At 39.0% G+C, this 18,408-nt stretch overlaps 1 protein-coding gene across 1 annotated transcript; it reads left to right on the top strand.

The window, feature by feature from the left end:
* The first annotated feature begins 369 nt into the window (after positions 1-369).
* arhgap27 (Rho GTPase activating protein 27) lies at positions 370-18,129 on the top strand. Its single transcript, XM_062442550.1, has 17 exons — positions 370-596; positions 4,653-5,123; positions 6,238-6,477; positions 7,430-7,510; positions 7,694-7,816; positions 10,134-10,220; positions 11,609-11,676; positions 11,833-11,920; positions 12,381-12,482; positions 12,756-12,854; positions 13,468-13,576; positions 13,748-13,879; positions 15,343-15,441; positions 15,558-15,635; positions 15,796-15,927; positions 16,031-16,136; positions 16,936-18,129. The coding sequence occupies exons 1-17, from the start codon at positions 522-524 to the stop codon at positions 17,108-17,110; spliced, it is 2,265 nt and encodes a 754-aa protein (XP_062298534.1). The 5' UTR covers positions 370-521; the 3' UTR covers positions 17,111-18,129.
* Positions 18,130-18,408: the final 279 nt, after the last annotated feature.

The raw sequence follows: 18,408 nt of genomic DNA on the forward strand, positions 1-18,408 counted from the left end.
AAGAAATGTGGTTTCCATGCCAACGTTTCCTTTTTTATCAAAAGAGCACACAGACAGGAAGTAGGTTGAACTGACCTGCAATGTTTTCCCTCTATCTAACCCTCTTCTCTGTCTTGTTTTCATTGTCTCTTTCTGTTTTTGGCTCTTACCACTCACAGACAGTTACCCTCTACCCCCCTATCCTGTGCACAGGAATTCATGCATACGCACACACAAATGCAGCCACCCACACACACACAAACACACACACGCGCACACACACTCACACATCTCACCCTCACACAGTCCCTTCCTGCTGCTATTGTAACAGAGCTTACAGTTCTCCTTTCTGCCTGAGCTGCAACTGTCACAGCTGCTGCGAGAGGAGGATGTGTGCGTGAGGGTGTGTTCACTAATGTGCGTTTGCCTCGCTCTCTCTCCCATCACAAGTTAATTGAATGTGGTCGCACGCCTCAGTCGCATAGTTCGCTGTCCATTTGTTCCTTTGGATATATGGCTCTGCTAAATAAAACCGTATAAACATGGTGGATATGTACTCCAGGACTTGGACAAGTCACCGGCCCAAGCGGGGCATGACTCTGCTGGTGGACCGTCAGGTAGGTGACCACAGTGACATCAGAGCAGATTTTATTGCTACAAATTTAAATGTTATAGGCGCTCAAATCTCTGTGGCCAGCATGTGTTGCCATGTTTTGATAACGTTCACGCTTCCTGCTTTGCGCAAAACAAATGTCACCTCTTCACTTGTTTTCTTTCCTGTACCGGTGGTGACAGAGCAGAGCTCATAGTTGTTGCTCAAAAGCCAAGCCTTTTTTGGATGTCTGTTTTGATGTGTACCTTTTTTAATTTGGATGTTGGAGAACCATTTTAGTGTGTTTTTTACATTTTAAAATGGCTTTGGTGTAATCTGGGACTTGGGTTCGTGGTTTTAGATTTGAATTTGACAGTTTCATTGGTTGACATTCACATCTGCCGTATGAGTGTTTCAGTCAGTAATTGTGACGCAAACGCTTGCTAGTGTTATTATGTGAAACAACACACTGATACACACCCTTGAACCGCCTCAAAATACCAACTGAATATTTTCATATGGTTCTTTTAATTAGGAGTAAACAAAATGTTCCTCCTCTCTCTCAGTTTTGTCATGTTTTCTGTCATTTGGACTTTGTGGAAGAAAGTTAACAGTTTTCACTCATTCACTGAAGAGACTAGGGCATAGTGTCAGTGTCAGAAGAAGTAATCAGATCCTCAACGTAAGTAAAAGTACCAACACATAAGCATACTGTAAATATACTCCATTGCAGGCAAACATCTGGCATTCTGAATCCAATGTAAATAGAAGTAGAGAAGTATTATCAGAGCTTTATCAGCTGTGTGTATATTTACACATGACATTATTCAATTGTTAATACTGATGCATCAATGTAGAAACAACATTTTACTGTTATGTATACAGAGTTAGGTGTTAGGGTAAGGGTCATATTATAGCTCATGGCATAGGAAAAAGTAAAAAGCAAAGGAATACTGGGAAAGGTTTCTTCTATGAGCTTTGCTTTCTCTATGTCTCTATGTCTCTATTGTGGAGCCTTTATTGGAACAGTTGTTTAAAGGAAACCATGATAGAAGTTTAAAGAGGAAATGTCTCTTTGGTGGAACTGTGGAGCAACTCATAGACATCTTTTTGTAAGACGCCATGAGCCAAAAAAGGGTGGGAAAGTAGATTCATCTTAAAGAAAGTATTGTTTTTTATAAGATTATTGTAAAATCTTTTTATTAAGAGAGTAACCAGCTGCCAAATAAATGTCTAGCTGCAATATAAAGTAACATAACATGGGGGGAGGGGAAAGTAGTTCAAGTACCTGCAATTCTTAAGTGCAGTACTTGAGTAAGTGTACTTTCCACCACTGCATTGGAGTGAGATATTTGCATGCTAGCACTTGGTGGTATTCCCTTCACAGTGATGACTATCTATCACACTGTTACAGCATACAGTGTGTTGATATGTATCTATTTGTACGTTTGTAACCCCCAAGCCGTTTACAAAACATGCACTTTTCCTTTTGTTGCATGTGGTTGAGTTTCAGTGGCTTTGGTCCAAAGGATGGGGGCATTCCAGCGTAGTTATTTTACAGATCAATGATGAAGCTTTTTCATTTCCTCTGTCTGTCTCTGCAGTGTAGTTTAGTCGTGGTGTGTTGTTTGGAATCAATCTGTTTCAGGGTCAGCAGTCCGCATTGATTGGCTCTTATTTATATTGTGATCAATAATGAAACAAAGTCAGCAAAGTGATAACATTGCATGGACAAAAAAACACAAAAACAAACAGTAAGTCCATCATTTGAAATCATCTCATTATAACAGCTGATTACATTATATGTTGTTCGTTCACCTTAATCACGTGGGTCCTACGCATTTAGCAGTGTGATAAACAGATGCAGCGCAGACACATACACGGGCCTGAGGTCCTGGTAAATATAGACCATGAGGCTATCTTAGAGACGAGAGGTAGTTTGAGCGTAGTGTGAAAAAGACAGCAAGCCTCTCTTTGTATTTGTGCCATCATGACCGAGCATGAAAGGCCCAGCAAGGCGATAAATCCCGGGAGTCTCACGGTGAGGAATAATCATCTCAGTAAAACGCAGGTGAGAGGAGACTAAATTTAGGATAGATGACATTGTTTTTCTGGGGTTGGGGGTCATTTGAAGAGTAATTGTGACACTTAAGCATGGCATCGCAGTTGCATGAGTATGGAAGACAGAGGAAGCTTTTCATCACACTCGGTCTCACTCTCATTGGTGTTCTTTAAACAAATTAGTTGTGAAGCTCTGAGACTATTTGCATGTCATGTCCCTACCATGCAGCAATGACGTAGACCTCTTTTCATGAAAGCAACATGACATGGAGGTTTCAAAAGCTTCCTGACAGACAAAAACTGAAATGCAATTTGTAGTTTTTGGGGCAACAAAAGAAAAAGACAATGCATTAAGGCTCTAGGTAAAGTTTAACCTAGTTTTGCATCCTCTGCAGCCAACCTGTGGTTATACTTTAAAAAAAAAAAGATCTGACAATCATCATAGCTATCTTTATTTAACACAGATCACCATATGATAGTCTGCTTTGGCATACATCTAAGCACTTTTGTGCTTAATAAAATGAGACTACACCTATATTGTGATTATTATTGTGAGAGGAACACTAATGTGGTGTCTGTTTTTTTAGCTGTGAGCTGCTTCCTGTGCTCTGTAAGATGCGGAAGACTGACTTAAGAGCTATAGCAAGATCAGTGGGCTGTACCCTACTGCTTGACAGTGAAATGCTGTGTAAAAATACTTCAAAGTAACAAGACTGTAACATGTCTTGTCTTTACCGGTGATGGAAGAAGTACTAAAGTCAGTAAAAGTAGCAATAATACAATGATATATACTTAGTTACAAGTAAAGGTCCTGCATTCAAAATCTTCCTCAAGTAAAATGACAGTTTTGGCAGAAGAATTAACTTTAACTTTCAAAAGTATTCATTATACAAAATGCTCCCATTTAGAATATTATATTTATTTCATGTTTATTATTGGAATATTCTGCATGAATCATATGTGTCATATGAATCATATTGATTCATTGACACAATTAACATTGTGACTTTTCTCATTTGTATACTGTTATGATGTCTGACATCAATGTTAAACATGATAACAATCCAAAATATGAGGTGAACGTGTGCAAGTCAAAAGCTCTGAATGCTTGTTTGCAAAGTTGCCTCAACTTCCCCATCAATCAGAGGGCTGATTGTGTTGTCCACTTGCATATTTCAAAACGTTATCTGGATCAAACACGTGCAGATGTGTTTGAGAAGTTGACATTTTAAGTAAAGAACGAGAAAAAGAAGTGAAATCCTACTACTGCTGTTTGTTAAGGTAGTGTGCAGAGTCACTCAGGACAGAGTGGGCTCATCAGGAGGGGGGCCTTAAAGAGACAGAAGCTAAAACAGCCTGTTTCATACAGAGGCTGCACTGAGGGGCTGCATAAAGATCCAGTATAAGATAAATAAAGATTTTTTTACTGAAACTGAAACTGAAAACCATTGCAAAGGTCTTCCTGTAGGGCCCCAGAATACAAATATTGAAAACTGAAATGTTCATGATGTGTCTCCTTTAATGTCGTCAAGGTAGAGCTAATTTTAACAAGTTATATTGTTTGGTAGTCTAATTATAGCAATGTATATTTTATAAAATTATCATTTTATGTTTAAAATGTTGATCTGAAAAGTAGAAAGTGTAGCTGTAAAATAAATGTAGTGAACTAAAAATTACAATTTATATCTCTGAAATGTAGCAGAGTGGAAGTATGTGAATGTATTGTGAATACTCAAAGAAAGTCAAGTGTCTCAAAATTGTACTTAAGCACAGTACTTACCTTCCATCATTGGTTTTTGCAAAACACACACACACACACACACACACACACACACACACACACACACACACACACACACACACACACACACACACACACACACACACACACACACACACACACACACACACACACACACACACACAGAGTTTCTACATTAGCTTTAGTTCTTATACTGTAAAAACACCTGTGGATGTACCTGAGTTCCTATATCTGCCTTTTTTAAAAATCTTTCCACAGGTGAATAATGAAACTCTGCCGTCACCCGTCTATGCCAATGTAGCACAGCTTCGCCAAAGCATCTCCGAGTCTCCTCCCTCGGCTCCCTCGTCCTTCCCTGATTCCTACCTTGACACAGAGGGATGGGAGGTGCACATTGACGAGGAAAGCGGACAGGAATACTACTATCACCCCCCAACAGGACGCACCACCTGGGAGAAACCCTTTCTAGACTTCCCCACAGAACCTGAGCTGTTTGCAGAGGAGCCTTGTTCCCCCTCACCCCCTCTCTCTCCTGCCCTATCACAACCCCCCGCCTCTCCCCCTGCGTTGACCTCAGATTGGGAGCAGTTGGTGGATGAGACCAGTGGTCGTCCCTACTTCTACAATACGATGTCTGGGGAGACGTCTTGGGAGCCTCCGGAGCAGCTGAGCCCATATCCCCCTCTGATGGAGCCTATGAGTGTGCACAGGTTTCATGAGCACGGGCCGGTAAGGACAGTCTGGCTGTTCTACTTAGACTCACTCTGTCTCCTGTTTTAGCTTCGCCCAGGGGAAAGCTGTAAATACAGTCTTGCTTTTATTGGAATTAAATCTCCTGCACCTACATAACTGACGGACTCATTTTCATTAGGAAAGCCCACAGCAACAGTGCAGAATGTCCTCAGTGGTGTCCCTAACTTTCAAAGACGAGACATTTGTCCTCATTTTTTGATTAATTTTAGTATTCCAGACAACCACAGTCTCTGGATTCAAGAAATATTTGCGAACGTCCATAACGCTTCGCTTTATGGAAATATTTGAGTGTAAATTATTCCATACCTTTATTGCACTAGATGGCTTTCAGCTGATTTTCATAATATAAGGAACACATGACCTCTTTTTTGCCTCTGAATGAGTTTTTTGAGCTGGGAAAACAACATTAATGGGTCAAGAATGAATAATTCTTTGAGGCCATGCAAATGCTGTGGCTTATTTATCAAAGTCGTGGAAAAGTCATTGAGCTCTGAATCAGGGTCACAGTGGGAAAAGATTCAGCTGATGTGAGATGTAGCAAGAGTTAAACACAAAAAAATACATTGAGGCTAAGACCAGTGTTGGTATCTACGATTGCTGGACTGGTTCTCAACCAGGAGGTAGTGAAAGTAAAGTTTGACATTTTGGGATGTGTGCATAGTCAGAAGAGAAGATTGATACCATGCAAATGGTAAGAGTGGTTTCAATATTCTCACCTAACTCTCTGCAATAAAGCAAATAAGAGCATTTCTACAATGTCAAACTATTCCTTTTAACAAGATAAGACAAAAAAAATATTTATACTATGCAAAATTGTGATAAGTTTTTGAGACTTTTGTCAAATCCTGGCTTTTTCTTGTGAGATACAAGAGTTTTTCCTCTTTAGCTCTTGAAAAACTATTCAAATCAAACAATCTGAGAAGAAACCATAACTTTTTGGTTGGACTGGTCTCAGCTCACAGACATAGTGCAGTCTGTGACAACCAGTTGTGAATAGGCTTTACTTGACTACAAAGGCCTAAAAAGCTTGTGAGTCAATTAATTGTATTTGTGTTTTAATGTCCACACTGTTTTTTAAAATCATCCCCAGCCTCCTCTTCCTGAGGAGGACTACCCCCCAGAGGATTACCCTGCTGCTGATCCACCAGATGTCTTTGAGGAGCCTTATGCCACGGGCCCTCCAACCCTCCCAAAGGAATACACCCTCAGCCATGTGAGCCGGACCGTCATCCCCAGGGCCAACCTGGACCGCAGTACCCCGGCCGGTTGGACCCTCATTGTGGAACCTAATGGGACCTGGGTGTTCACCAACGAACACTCTCCAGATGAGGTAAATGGGAGGCTTGACTGATAACAGAAGATATGGAGGGAGATGAAATTTAAGTCCACAAAAGTTGTTATATATAGTTGTTATAGCTTTCATTTGATCTAAAATAATTTGGTTGGTTTAATGTGCTTCAGACTTACTATAGAGACTGACATGAAGAGATATTCCCAGCACGGCTAGCACAATGTTTGATCACAGAAACTTTTAGTCTGTATGATTAAAAAAAAGCTGTAGTATGCTTGAAACAGGCAGGGTGGAGGAGCGAAACATGATGAATCGTCTCAAATAGATACTTTATCACCTTGACTCACCTGGCTTATTGCTGCCTGAAGTGGGTATCATTGTCAGATTGTTGGTTTCGGAAAGTTAGACAAAGTGTTGGACACAGTCCCTTTATTACAGTGTTGGAAAGACTTGACAGTGAGAAAATCACTTTGTTTAAAGCGTACTGACACCTTGACAATGTCAAACATTGTTTCACATTCATACAGGGAGAAAAACAAGTGTAATAATTTCTTGCCTGAGTAAGCCAGACCTCAAACAACCATGATGCTATGTGGCTTTTGAGGAAAATTGTCAAGAGGGAATCAAATTCCTGGAAATGGCAACATTTCTCAGAGTAATTTTTTTCGTTGCGTCCAGACCCTCCACCGTTTCGGCCACTTTGGAGAATCTTCTTCCTTTCAGTCACTGTTTTAGTTGTAACAAGCTGTAGTCATATGCTACCTAGCAGCAAATCCTAACTACATACAATCCTATGCTATCATATACAGACTATAATGATACTGTGCAGAACAATTTGTGTAAGCTTTTTATGCTATTCATGGTTTATAAGCTACAGTGCATTGTAGTCATTTCCTCTTAAGGAAACCAAAGCAGTAAAAATACTTTCAGTTTCTTTTTTTGTGAAACATCTGTGCTGTTGTAACATCTTTACATTTCCATTATGTAACAGTGGATCAAGTCAGTGGATGATCGGGGGCAGACCTACTACTACTTAAGAGACGGCTCCAGGTCCCAGTGGACCCTGCCTGAGGTGAATGTCTTTCACTGCATTAGATGTTTATCACACTTGGGATTTTCCTGCCTCTCTTTTGCTGAATGTGTGGTCTTTGTTTGTAGTAAAAACGTGTTTGTATTTTACTTCTTACTGCTACTCAACATTGAAACTGTTAGTATTTAAATTAACCTAACCTAAACTGTGTTTTGGTCCCTGTAGGCCCCTGTAGGTCCTAGCTACTCCAGGTTGGAGAATGGTGTTGAAGCAGACAATGTGTCAGTCATCAAGAACTGGAGACACACCATGGGACCTGCACAGTTCAGCTCAGCCCAGGATGAAGGGGTACACACGCACACACACACACCCAGACCTGTACGTACGACGTGCTGTATCACACAGAGGATACATGCAGGGTGTGTCAGCAGGCTTAAACAGAAAGTCTTAGTCAGGATAAAGCAGTAAGTTTGTGTCCATGTTTAACAACTGACACTCCTAGGTTTTTAACCCGTATTTAGCATGGCAAATTGACTGTAGTGCATTCTTATTTACAGTAACATCTCTGGGACAGAGCTACAGAGGGAGGGAGGGAGGGAGAGGGAGGGCTACATTCTTACACAAACACTTAAGGGTTGCTGGATACAAATAAGGAGAGGTTAACGTATGGTTTGACAGGTGTGAGAACCCTAATATCTGGTGTAGTGGGGCTGTGGGGAAAAAATGACTCATCTCAAAATGACTGTGATGTACTGTGAGCTCCAGGGTACTTGTTTCCTTTGTGGACAGGCTATAGGATCAGTTGACCTGCTTACAAGCACCTACAGTATTTCCTGCTGTGGTTGTGGGCTGTGCTGCATTTGAATTAACCAGATAATTTCAATGACTTATCATGTACATGTCCACTGGCATAAAAACAATGCTAAAATTAATGACATTACTTATGCAAGCTTGAAATTGCATAATTATCACATTAACATTAATAATGTACGTACTAATTGGGAAATACTCATCCCAATTTAAGGGCACTTCATACTCCTTATACTAGCAGCTAGACCAGTGTGGCAGAGCTAAAATCACCCCCCTGCCCACATGGACAGCAGGAGCAGACAGACCAAGGGAGGAAGGGATTAATGACGAAAAATGACTTTGCTTGATATTGTTATGCATGAAACTGCCCATCATATTTATTTATTGAAGTTGCCAGCACATTGTAGATTGCTCCAGCTCACTTCAGCCAATAAGTATATAAATAATAAACCTTTAAGGCCAATTCAGGCTTTCCATGTTCCACATCTGCAGACAGCTGTGGTGTTGCAAACATGCATGCAGTTCCATACATACTTTTTTGGAGGTCCATGGACACAGACATGTTCCACACGTATCCTAGAACTGTAAAAAGGGTTGCAGAGTGATAACTTGTTGTTAAATCCATTCTGCGAGTATAGATTGTATTTCGTTGTCTCACTGGCACTATAAAAAAGAAGCCCACCTCAACACACCTTTTAATGTTTTACAAAGGAGGCTGAATGCAGCAGAGAAGTTTCTGTATGTTGCTGAACAAAAAGAAAAGTGATAGCATAATGAGAATAGAAATGCAGTACATACATATAGTACACAGGCATTCCTGGTTGCTTTTCTGGCTCATGCGCAGTTGACGTGCTAGCTATGTGCACAGTTCTCATGGTCACACATTTTGGGCTGCACGCAGACGTCAGCAGGGGGGCTGCACACACCCTTGTGAAAATGGACTCATTTAATCATTTCATGTGGACCAACACAGAGCCTCACGGCCATGCAGACCCTCAGGGAGAGTATGAATTGGCCTTGAGAGCTTTTACTTTTCCCAGTAGCAACTTGGCTGTAGCAGTTGGGGATCTAACACTTTGTTCAAGGGCACAGCAGTGGTAGAATTTAAGCATTTGTTTGTTTCTTTCTCCCAGATTTAACAATTGTATCTCTTGTGTCTTTAATCCCTATTTGTGGTTTAAGTTTGGCTGCTTTAAAATGCAAATACACCCCATGGCTTACAGTATGTAGATGCATAAACATCGCCATTCAAATGTGACTGTCATACCAAAATCATGGGGATTAACCCGCTGCTATAACAGCCTCCTGTATCCAGGAAGACTTTCCACTAGATTTTGGGAACCTAGCTGCAGGGATTTACTCTAATTCGGACACAAAAGCATTAGTGAGGTCAGACACTGATGTTGGTCGATAAGGCCTGGCTCACAGTTGATGTTCCAGTTCATCCCAAAGTAATAGACAGAGTTGCAGGTCAATCAGAAAGGAAAGCCATTTCTTCATGGACTTTGCTTTGTGCATGAGGGCATTGTCATGTCGAAACAGGAAAAGGTCTTTCCCAAACTGTTGCTGCAACACTGAAAGCACACTATTGTCTAAATGTCATTGTATACTGTAGCATTAAAGTTTCCCTCGATTTGAACTCAGGGGCCTAACCCAAACCATGAAAACTCTACCAGACCAGTTACACAAAATGTATGTCGAGAACCCTACACCCTTTTGTATGGCACACAAACACAATCAATTAAATCTTAGACTAACTTTTAACACAGTACCATCATTTCTATGTTGTTCTGCTCTCATGTTTTATGATTTATGAATCCTAATATCTCCATCATCTGTTCTCCCCGTCGTTCAGAGGTTCGTCCCGACTCACCGGAGGAACACATCAGACTACAGCAGCGACAGCTCCAGTACAGGAAACTCTCCAGAGACGCAGCATAATGTGAGTGGAACTTTTCCAGTCCAGTGAAGTCTGGTCTGCTGATACTTGTTACTCTGTATTAGCTCGAGACTGAAAAAAATGAGTTAGTTATCCATTAAGTAATGTGACCAGCTCACATATCTGAATGGTGTTCTGTGTCTCTCTTCCAAGGCTTTTGGGTTTAGAGCCTGGAGAAACCCCTATTATCTGACCTCGAGGTGGCTGCGCTATAATGTGGGTTGTTAGCTTGACCCAGCTCACCTGAGCTTGATCCATAGATAGCAGCGTCTATCTATGATGGGCAAAAGGTGTGATTTTTCGGTCACTTAAGGAACATCTGTTGCACGTGAACAGACATGTGTCATTCCCTGCATTAAAATATGTTCATTTAAATCATCCCATATTGGATTTATGTGTGATGGATTTCCACTGCTGGGATACATCTTACAACCAAACTATCAGCCCGATAAACCCTCTGTATATATTCACATTGTCAGCTATGGCATCTAAAGCATTTGGGGTTTGCAGTCATGCTCAGGTGTTAATATGTCATGCACTTCACTACAGATTTCTGATACATTTACATCAAATGACCAAAAACAGCAGCAAAGATCATAGGAAAACTATTATTATTACACCATTAATATTGTTTAAAACCACAAAAAAATCTCTAATTTACTGCTTTGCAACAGTCATGAACACTCTCATTATTAAACATCTGTTTTTATATTCTCCAATCTGCATTTCTATTCGGTTACAGCCCAAAAATATGCATCTCCAAAGCTTCTCAACTGTGAGGATTTGCTGCGTTTCTTTGTCTTACGTGATAGTAACCTGTCCATCTTTTGAAGAAATTTGAAGACGTCGCCTTGGGCTGTGGGAAATTCTGATGGTCATTTTTGACATTTTATTCATCAAATTATGAATCGATGTATCTGGTAAAATAATCTTTCATTTGAGCCATACACAGAACAGGCTGAAGTGATGAAGTATTCCTCCAATGAACGACATCACCTCCTGTCACAATTCAACACATAATCAAAAATAATTTCACTTCCTTCCTTCGGGGTTTTAGACAATGACATGTATCACAGCATCCCCGGTTAGAGCACAACCTTTGTTTCATGTCAGCCCCCCCATACCTGCATTTCCTGTCTCTCACATTAAGTACAGTTGATTTTAAAGCATGAGATTCATTTAAGGAAATGATAATTGTGTACAACATATTCTAGAGAAGTTTGGCTGTTAATGCTGTTGAACATGAGCATGAATTTTTTGTTTTCTGTGTTGTAACCAGGACATTTGCCACTCATATCATCATGAACAGAAACTTGCCTTTTCTTGCATGTCTAACAATTACAAATAATTTACAAATTAAGTAAAAATGTTGTTATCTTTTCCAATTTCAGGTCCATAACTTAGAGAAAGCTGGAATTCTCAACAAAACTAAAGTGTGTGAGAATGGCAAAAAAGTAAGGTAAGCCAAAACCACCGCTAAAGTTTTTACCTACCTTTTACTTTGGTATGACACACTCATGTTTAAATTGTTTGGGTGTGTTTGGATGTGTCATCAAGCCCGAAAGCTCTCTGTTGCTTTGTTTTGTGTAAGTGATGTTTATTTCCTCTGTTACAGGAAAAACTGGACCCAGACATGGACGGTTCTTCATGGAGGAGTGCTGACGTTCCACAAAGACCCAAAGTCTGCAGTAACAGGGGCCTCGGTACGATGAACACTTCAGTCAATATTAAGAACACATTTGCATCATTGTGTGTGTGAGAGGAAAGTGCTCATCCTGTGTTAATAAGAAGCTCTGACACTCGAATGCGGCGCTCCTGCTCAGGTTGCTTTTTTGAGCATTTCCGAGAACGTTTTTAAATGGGTAGGATGTTATAAATAGAGTTAACTGACTTTTATTTTGCTGTTTTTGTCTCCAAGTTTCATTAAATTTGCCAAAAAACTTTCTTTATATAGTTTACACTTCAGTTTCATATTTCGTACCTGTGAAGGGAAGTGAAACATTAACCTGTAGCATGATGCTGGCTGGTGTGTCACATCTATGATGAGTGACAGCGCACAGAAAAGCCCTCGGGTCACGAGCCGACAGGGACAGTCAGAGCTTTTGTTTCTGGGAATGCGGCGCCGTCAGTTTTCTTAAACAGCTGTGTTTTCCTCCGTCGCAGAACAAGACCAATCAGATTGTTCCGGAGGTCACGGTGGAACTGCGAGGAGCGTCGATTGGCTGGGCCTCGAAGGACAAATCCAGCAAAAAGAATGTTATAGAGGTGTGTTTGTTTGTTGACATTGAACTTTAAAACAATGTGTTTTTATCCTGAGCAGAAAACATGTGTGCTTATATTTTTAGCACTGTTGGCTCCATTTAAGAAACTTCTCCACTGAATCGTGATCTCATGCATTTACATCCAAAATTCAAATAAAGTTAAGGTTAACATTTTCAGTGAATGATCTAAACGTGATTTGTGAGTGGTGTAATTATTGTTTCCCAAAACATTTCCATAAATTGTGTCCTCTTCAATATGTCATTTTCTCTGTTTCAGTTAAAAGGCAGAAACGGTGTTGAGTTTCTGATTCAGTATGATACAGAAAGCATCATCACTGACTGGCACAAAGTCTTAATGGACACCATACGACAGCTGGTAAGTCCTTCCATCGTCCATAATTGATAATAATTAAAATTATCCGCATTACACAGGAAAGCTGTCTGTAAAGACCTGGTTTGCTTGAATAAATCATTTTTTGGGAAATACTATTACTTGATTGCTAAAAGTGAGATGAGATGATTGATCAATATTTCCATCTAACTTGCTGTAAGAAGTGTGTTTCCCATAATGTTAAACTACTCATTTAAAAGAATCTGCCAGTAAAGTAAACATATTTCTACCTGTCCCTAATAGAAATCAACTTATTTCAAGAGTTCTCTTAACTCTATCACCTGTGTCTTGAAACAAGAAGAAAAAATAAGCAAGTTGTTGCACTTGAATCAAAAGTTATGAGTAGATTGATTGATGATTAGATTTTAGAAAATAAGTTGAAAATATTCCTAATGCACTGGTAGATTTCACTGCCATCATAAGAGAAATAAGGACCGAGACAGTACATGCAAAAATCGATGACAAATGATTACTTGCAGTGCAACTCAAGTTACTGAATTCAATCTTAACTTTCTATGCGCAAACTACCAAAAAAAGAAGGCAGTTAAATTAAGGTTTAAAATTCATTATTGTCATTTTCTGTGTCTGTGTTTGTCAGGAGTACCAGGACCATCATTCAGGGGAGGAGGAAAACGATTTATATGAGAAGATCGTACACACAGAGCGAGAGGAGAAGGCAGCGGGAGGCAGCTTTGACAAGAGAAGAGGTAAAGTAATAGAACAAACTACATTTTTCTACTGCTATTAAAGCAAGCTGTGTCTAAATTAACTGTGACATATATTACATCATTATTTTTGACCCAGTTAGATGTATCCAGGCCTATTTGAGAGCTATAATTACAATAGTTTTGAAATGTCTGACTTTGTTTTCTTTTTAGCCTCCAAGCCTGTCACACACTCATCCAGCTCTGCGGGAGACTCGGACCAGAAGAGGGTCCGAACCAAGCTGATGAAGTTCCTCATGAAACGCCCGACGCTTCAGTCCGTCAAGGAGAAGGGTTACATCCGAGGTAGTTTCTGACAGTAACAAACAGTAATGTAGTTATTTCAGAGCTGTGGCTGATTTGAATGGCAGTTAATGGAAAAGTTCCAGAGGGAGAATCAACCTTTAACTTTCCCCCTACCAAACAATGAATTAACATTTGTGGTTAAATACTCATTTGCATCTACAACCAAACTGTTCAGGATTTTCCACTGCACACTTCAGGTGAATTATTTCAGATCTTTATTGTCCCACAAATTAAGTTGCGGGAAGGCAGCCTTAAAAAAAAAGATAAACCATAAATGCAATAAAAACATAAGACGGATGATAATACCGTACAAAGGTTGATAGTTAAAGAAAATAAAACTGCAATAATAAGAGCAGGACTTTGTGAGAGGGAATAAAACAAACACTCTACTCTAAATACCTGAACACAAGAAGACTGATAGCAATGGAATAAGAATATGCCGAACTAATGTTTACACAGGTATCTCAAAACCTGTTTTAAGCTATTTTGTTTACATAACACAATATTACATAACTCCTACATTAAGATTAAGTACATATTTGATGGGAATCAAGAGCCAAGATGCAGTTATTGTGTATTACAATTTTTTAAAAAACCCATGAGATAAATGAACAATTGAACTTGTTGCACTTTATTTTTGATGTTAAAGGAGGATGGTCCAGATTCGCTAAGGTGAATTTAGCTTTACGTGTGATTTGTCAGCTAAAAGTCTGTCTGACAGAGAAGGATCAAATCACTCTTATTAAGTCTTATTGAATTATAATATGAAATTACTGTAGTCATTTTTTCCCAGGACACCAGGGAGAGTATTTCTTTCCTGAGTTTTTCCTGTCTGTAGCAAATGGAGTTTATGTTCTATATGTTCACACCTTCTCATTCCCTTGAATAAGCAAGCATGTCCAAACTTTTCCTGTATTGTTTTCCTGTATTCCTGTAACACAGCATCACCGAGGGCTTTATTATTCAATCCTATACAACAGCTCTGCCATAAATTCTACTTTTACAAAGCTCATACATTTTCAGTTTTTGTTGACATTGTCGGAAAGGTGATAATTCTACTTTATGTTTATTATTGAGATTGTTGTGGGTATGGTGGTGGTGGACAGTAAATCATATTGAAAGGTGTTCCTCTTATTTTGCACTCTGCATTTAAGTTAATGGGGTGGACAAAATAATAATATATAATATTGACAATGTCAGCAAAAACTGAAAATGTGTAAACGGGAAAGTAGAATTTATAGCAGAGCTGTATTGGATTGCATTACATTGCACAGGTGTTCCTAATACAGTGCTTAGTGTGTGTATGTAATCTTGAAATGTCTTAGTGTGACAAATACTATTAATATGTTCAGAATTAAAATCTTTGATGGGATGAAAGCACTGCTACGTAAGCTACTACCATTACTACTAACTACTACAACTATTAATAATAATAATAATAATAATATTGTATTCCCCTGCAGACAATGTGTTTGGTTGCCATCTGGCCACACTGTGTACGCAGGAGAGGACCACAGTTCCTGGTTTTGTTGAGAAATGTATCAAAGCGGTGGAAAAGAGAGGTAATCCACTTCATTTATAATAATGTCTGAATCGTAGACACACAAGTCTTTTTGTTGTGTGCAGTGTAGCAGCTGACTGACTGACTGACCGGTGCTGTTGTGTTGTTGATTTACAGGTTTAGACATTGATGGACTCTACAGAGTTAGCGGGAACCTCGCTGTCATTCAGAAGTTACGCTTCAAGGCAGATCACGGTAAACTCCATCAGTCTACATTTGTTACACTGAATCACACAAACACCCATTGACAGTGCAGGTTTTATAGCACACGCAAGGACTCTCTGCAGCATCTCTCTGCAGACAGCAGCGCCCTCTTCTGTGCGTTAATGAGCTGTGCAACTTTTTTTTAATACAGAGGAACTGGACCTCGAGGACGGCCAGTGGGAAGACGTTCATGTCATCACTGGGGCGCTGAAGTTGTTTTTCCGAGAGCTTCCTGAGCCTCTTTTCCCATACAGCCACTTTAATAAATTCGTCTCAGCCATCAGTAAGAAGATTTTTCAGTTGTTCAGATTCATCACAAGTTTTAAAGACACATTTTTGTGCAGTTGATGTTGATTATATTTATATCTTTTTTCCTGTTTTTTTAGGAAATCCTGATTACAATATGAAAGTGTCTTGTGTTAAAGAACTGGTCAGAACACTTCCTCCTTCAAATCATGATACCATGGAACTCCTTTTTGGGCATTTAAGACGGTATACTTCAATGTTTTTAACGTCTAACATCTGCATGCTCCACACACATACTCTCCTTTAGAGCTGCACCGATTAGTCAATTTGTGAATCACCAACTATTTTAGTAATCGAACAATTGGTCGTTGAGTCATTTTTTTAAGAAATGAAATTCCAAGTTTTCTGGTTCCAGCTTCTGAAATGTGAATACTTTGTGGTTTATTTTAGTCCTCTTTGATAGTAATCTGAATATATCTGTGTTGATTGTTGGTCAGTAGAAAAGAAAACATTTGGGGACAGCACCTTGGGCTTTGGGAAACAGTGATTGACTTTTTCTTTTTACATTTTAAAGACCAAACGACTGATTGACAGTTTATTTTAGTTTACAAACAGTCATATGTCTCCAAGTACTACGGCTCCCACACATAGAGCAGTCCACCACAAAGTTCATATAATCAATACTATTTATGCCTCAGTTTTATATTTGTTAATTAATCTGATTTTTAAATATTTTGTTAAATATATGTAGTGTTACACATTCTCAATTCTTTTTCAAGCATGCTCCACAAATTGACTCCCTCAACTGATACACATCTTTGCTTCGCTAATCAAGAAAATGCAAATATTTTTCCACTTTAAGTTTTAACTGCGTCCACATCAGATATGTGAAATAATGATAATAATGATAATAATACATTTATGTTATAGAGCGCTTTTAACAAAACTCAAAGATGCTTTACAGAATCAAAGACAAATTAAAAACAATATAACCACTGTATTTTGACTCCTCTCATCATTTTTCTTTTTTTTATTTGTTTGACAGGCTCATTGAATGTGGAGAGGACAATCGCATGACCGTGCAGAATGTGGCAATCGTATTTGGCCCGACGCTCCTCCGGCCGGAGACGGATTCAGCCAACATCACGATGCACATGGTCTTTCAGAACCAGATAGTGGAGCTCATCCTGAATGAATATGAGTACATTTTCCACTCCTAAAGCTGAGTCACAAGCCTCCGGTGCAGAGCTGGGCAAAAGTCTCCGTGTGCTCTAGTTATTCGAGGTGCTAGATCCACCTTTGCATGCACATAAACAGCTTCAGAGCAACGTCTAAAACACAACTCTCTCTTGTAAAATAAGTTTAAAGGGCTCTTCAAGTTTTCTCAAATTAGAATATTTGAAGTTTAACCACAACATTTTTTGATAAAGGGATCTTCAAATAGTCTTTGCTGAGAATATTTGAAGCATGTTTAATCACTGTTATGTCCAGATTTACTCCATAGGAGGCTCACACTGTTAGGACTATCTTTGGCAGTATTGTAGGATTGGAAACGGAGCCACGCAGGTGTTGAAAGCTGTGGTTTGGTTTCCTGTCTCATTGCTTGGGTGGAAGAATGACTGTATCAGACTGCTCTCGCTCCCTCAGATTCTAGTTGTCTTAATCTCACAAGTCACTTTCTGGAGATTTTATCTGTTTGTTTGTTTTTTGTTTTTTTTTAATTTGGTGTCTTTTGTCGAAATGATAAAATGTAATAGAACCAGAAGTCAAACCTGAACAGATGCATTAATGCTCTTTTTAAGAATCGATCAATGATTGCTTCCATCTTTATTGTAGAAAATTTAACGACATTTAAATGTTTTTGATTTGAAATGACAATGTATCACATATGGCAATAACAGAGTTTATATTCTAATATTGTGTTTTCTTTTCCCGTTTCATTTTTCCCCATCAATTTATTGTAATATAGAAAAATGTAAAAAGAAATATTAATACCAACAACTTGCTGTGAAGTAGGCGGTGACATAGAAGTTTTATGCAACCTATAGGTTATTTTCCACTGAATTGTAAAAGAAGTTGTACTTGAAGAAGCTGTATAATAACAACATAGAGAAACTAGCAATGCATTTTTTTGCGCAGTAAAAATCAGTCTGACCACGAAACAGAAAAGTGGATGCTAGAAGACATTTATGTCCTGTACATAGAAATAGAAGGCATATTTATGCTGGAAGTCGTTGACAATGCAAAAGTTATTCAATAATAAAATAACTTTGTAAAGAAAAAAGGTGTACGTGTTTATTTTCTCCTCCTCAAAAAGGTCACAAATGAGCTTGTAAACATCATAAACACAGGAGTAAGCATCAGAATATAATTGTAAATTGACAGACATGGATGGGTAAGTCAGACACCTTTACGGAGATAAAAGCTGTCATAAAATATACAGGTTATCTCCAGTTATGGAAGTGTTCCCATCCTTTACTAGTAGAAATACCTCAACGTAATAGAAAGTACAAGTTGT

This window comes from Scomber scombrus, chromosome 21, assembly GCF_963691925.1.
Source record: "Scomber scombrus chromosome 21, fScoSco1.1, whole genome shotgun sequence".
In the NCBI taxonomy this organism is placed as follows: Eukaryota; Metazoa; Chordata; class Actinopteri; order Scombriformes; family Scombridae; genus Scomber; species Scomber scombrus.

Coding starts and splice junctions, on each gene's coding strand:
- arhgap27 (XM_062442550.1), top strand. CDS start 522: ATGGTGGATATGTACTCCAGGACTTGGACAAGTCACCGGCCCAAGCGG. Junction 7,817..10,133: donor GCTCAGCCCAGGATGAAGGG/GTACACACGCAC, acceptor CCCGTCGTTCAG/AGGTTCGTCCCGACTCACCG. Junction 11,921..12,380: donor CTGCAGTAACAGGGGCCTCG/GTACGATGAACA, acceptor CCTCCGTCGCAG/AACAAGACCAATCAGATTGT.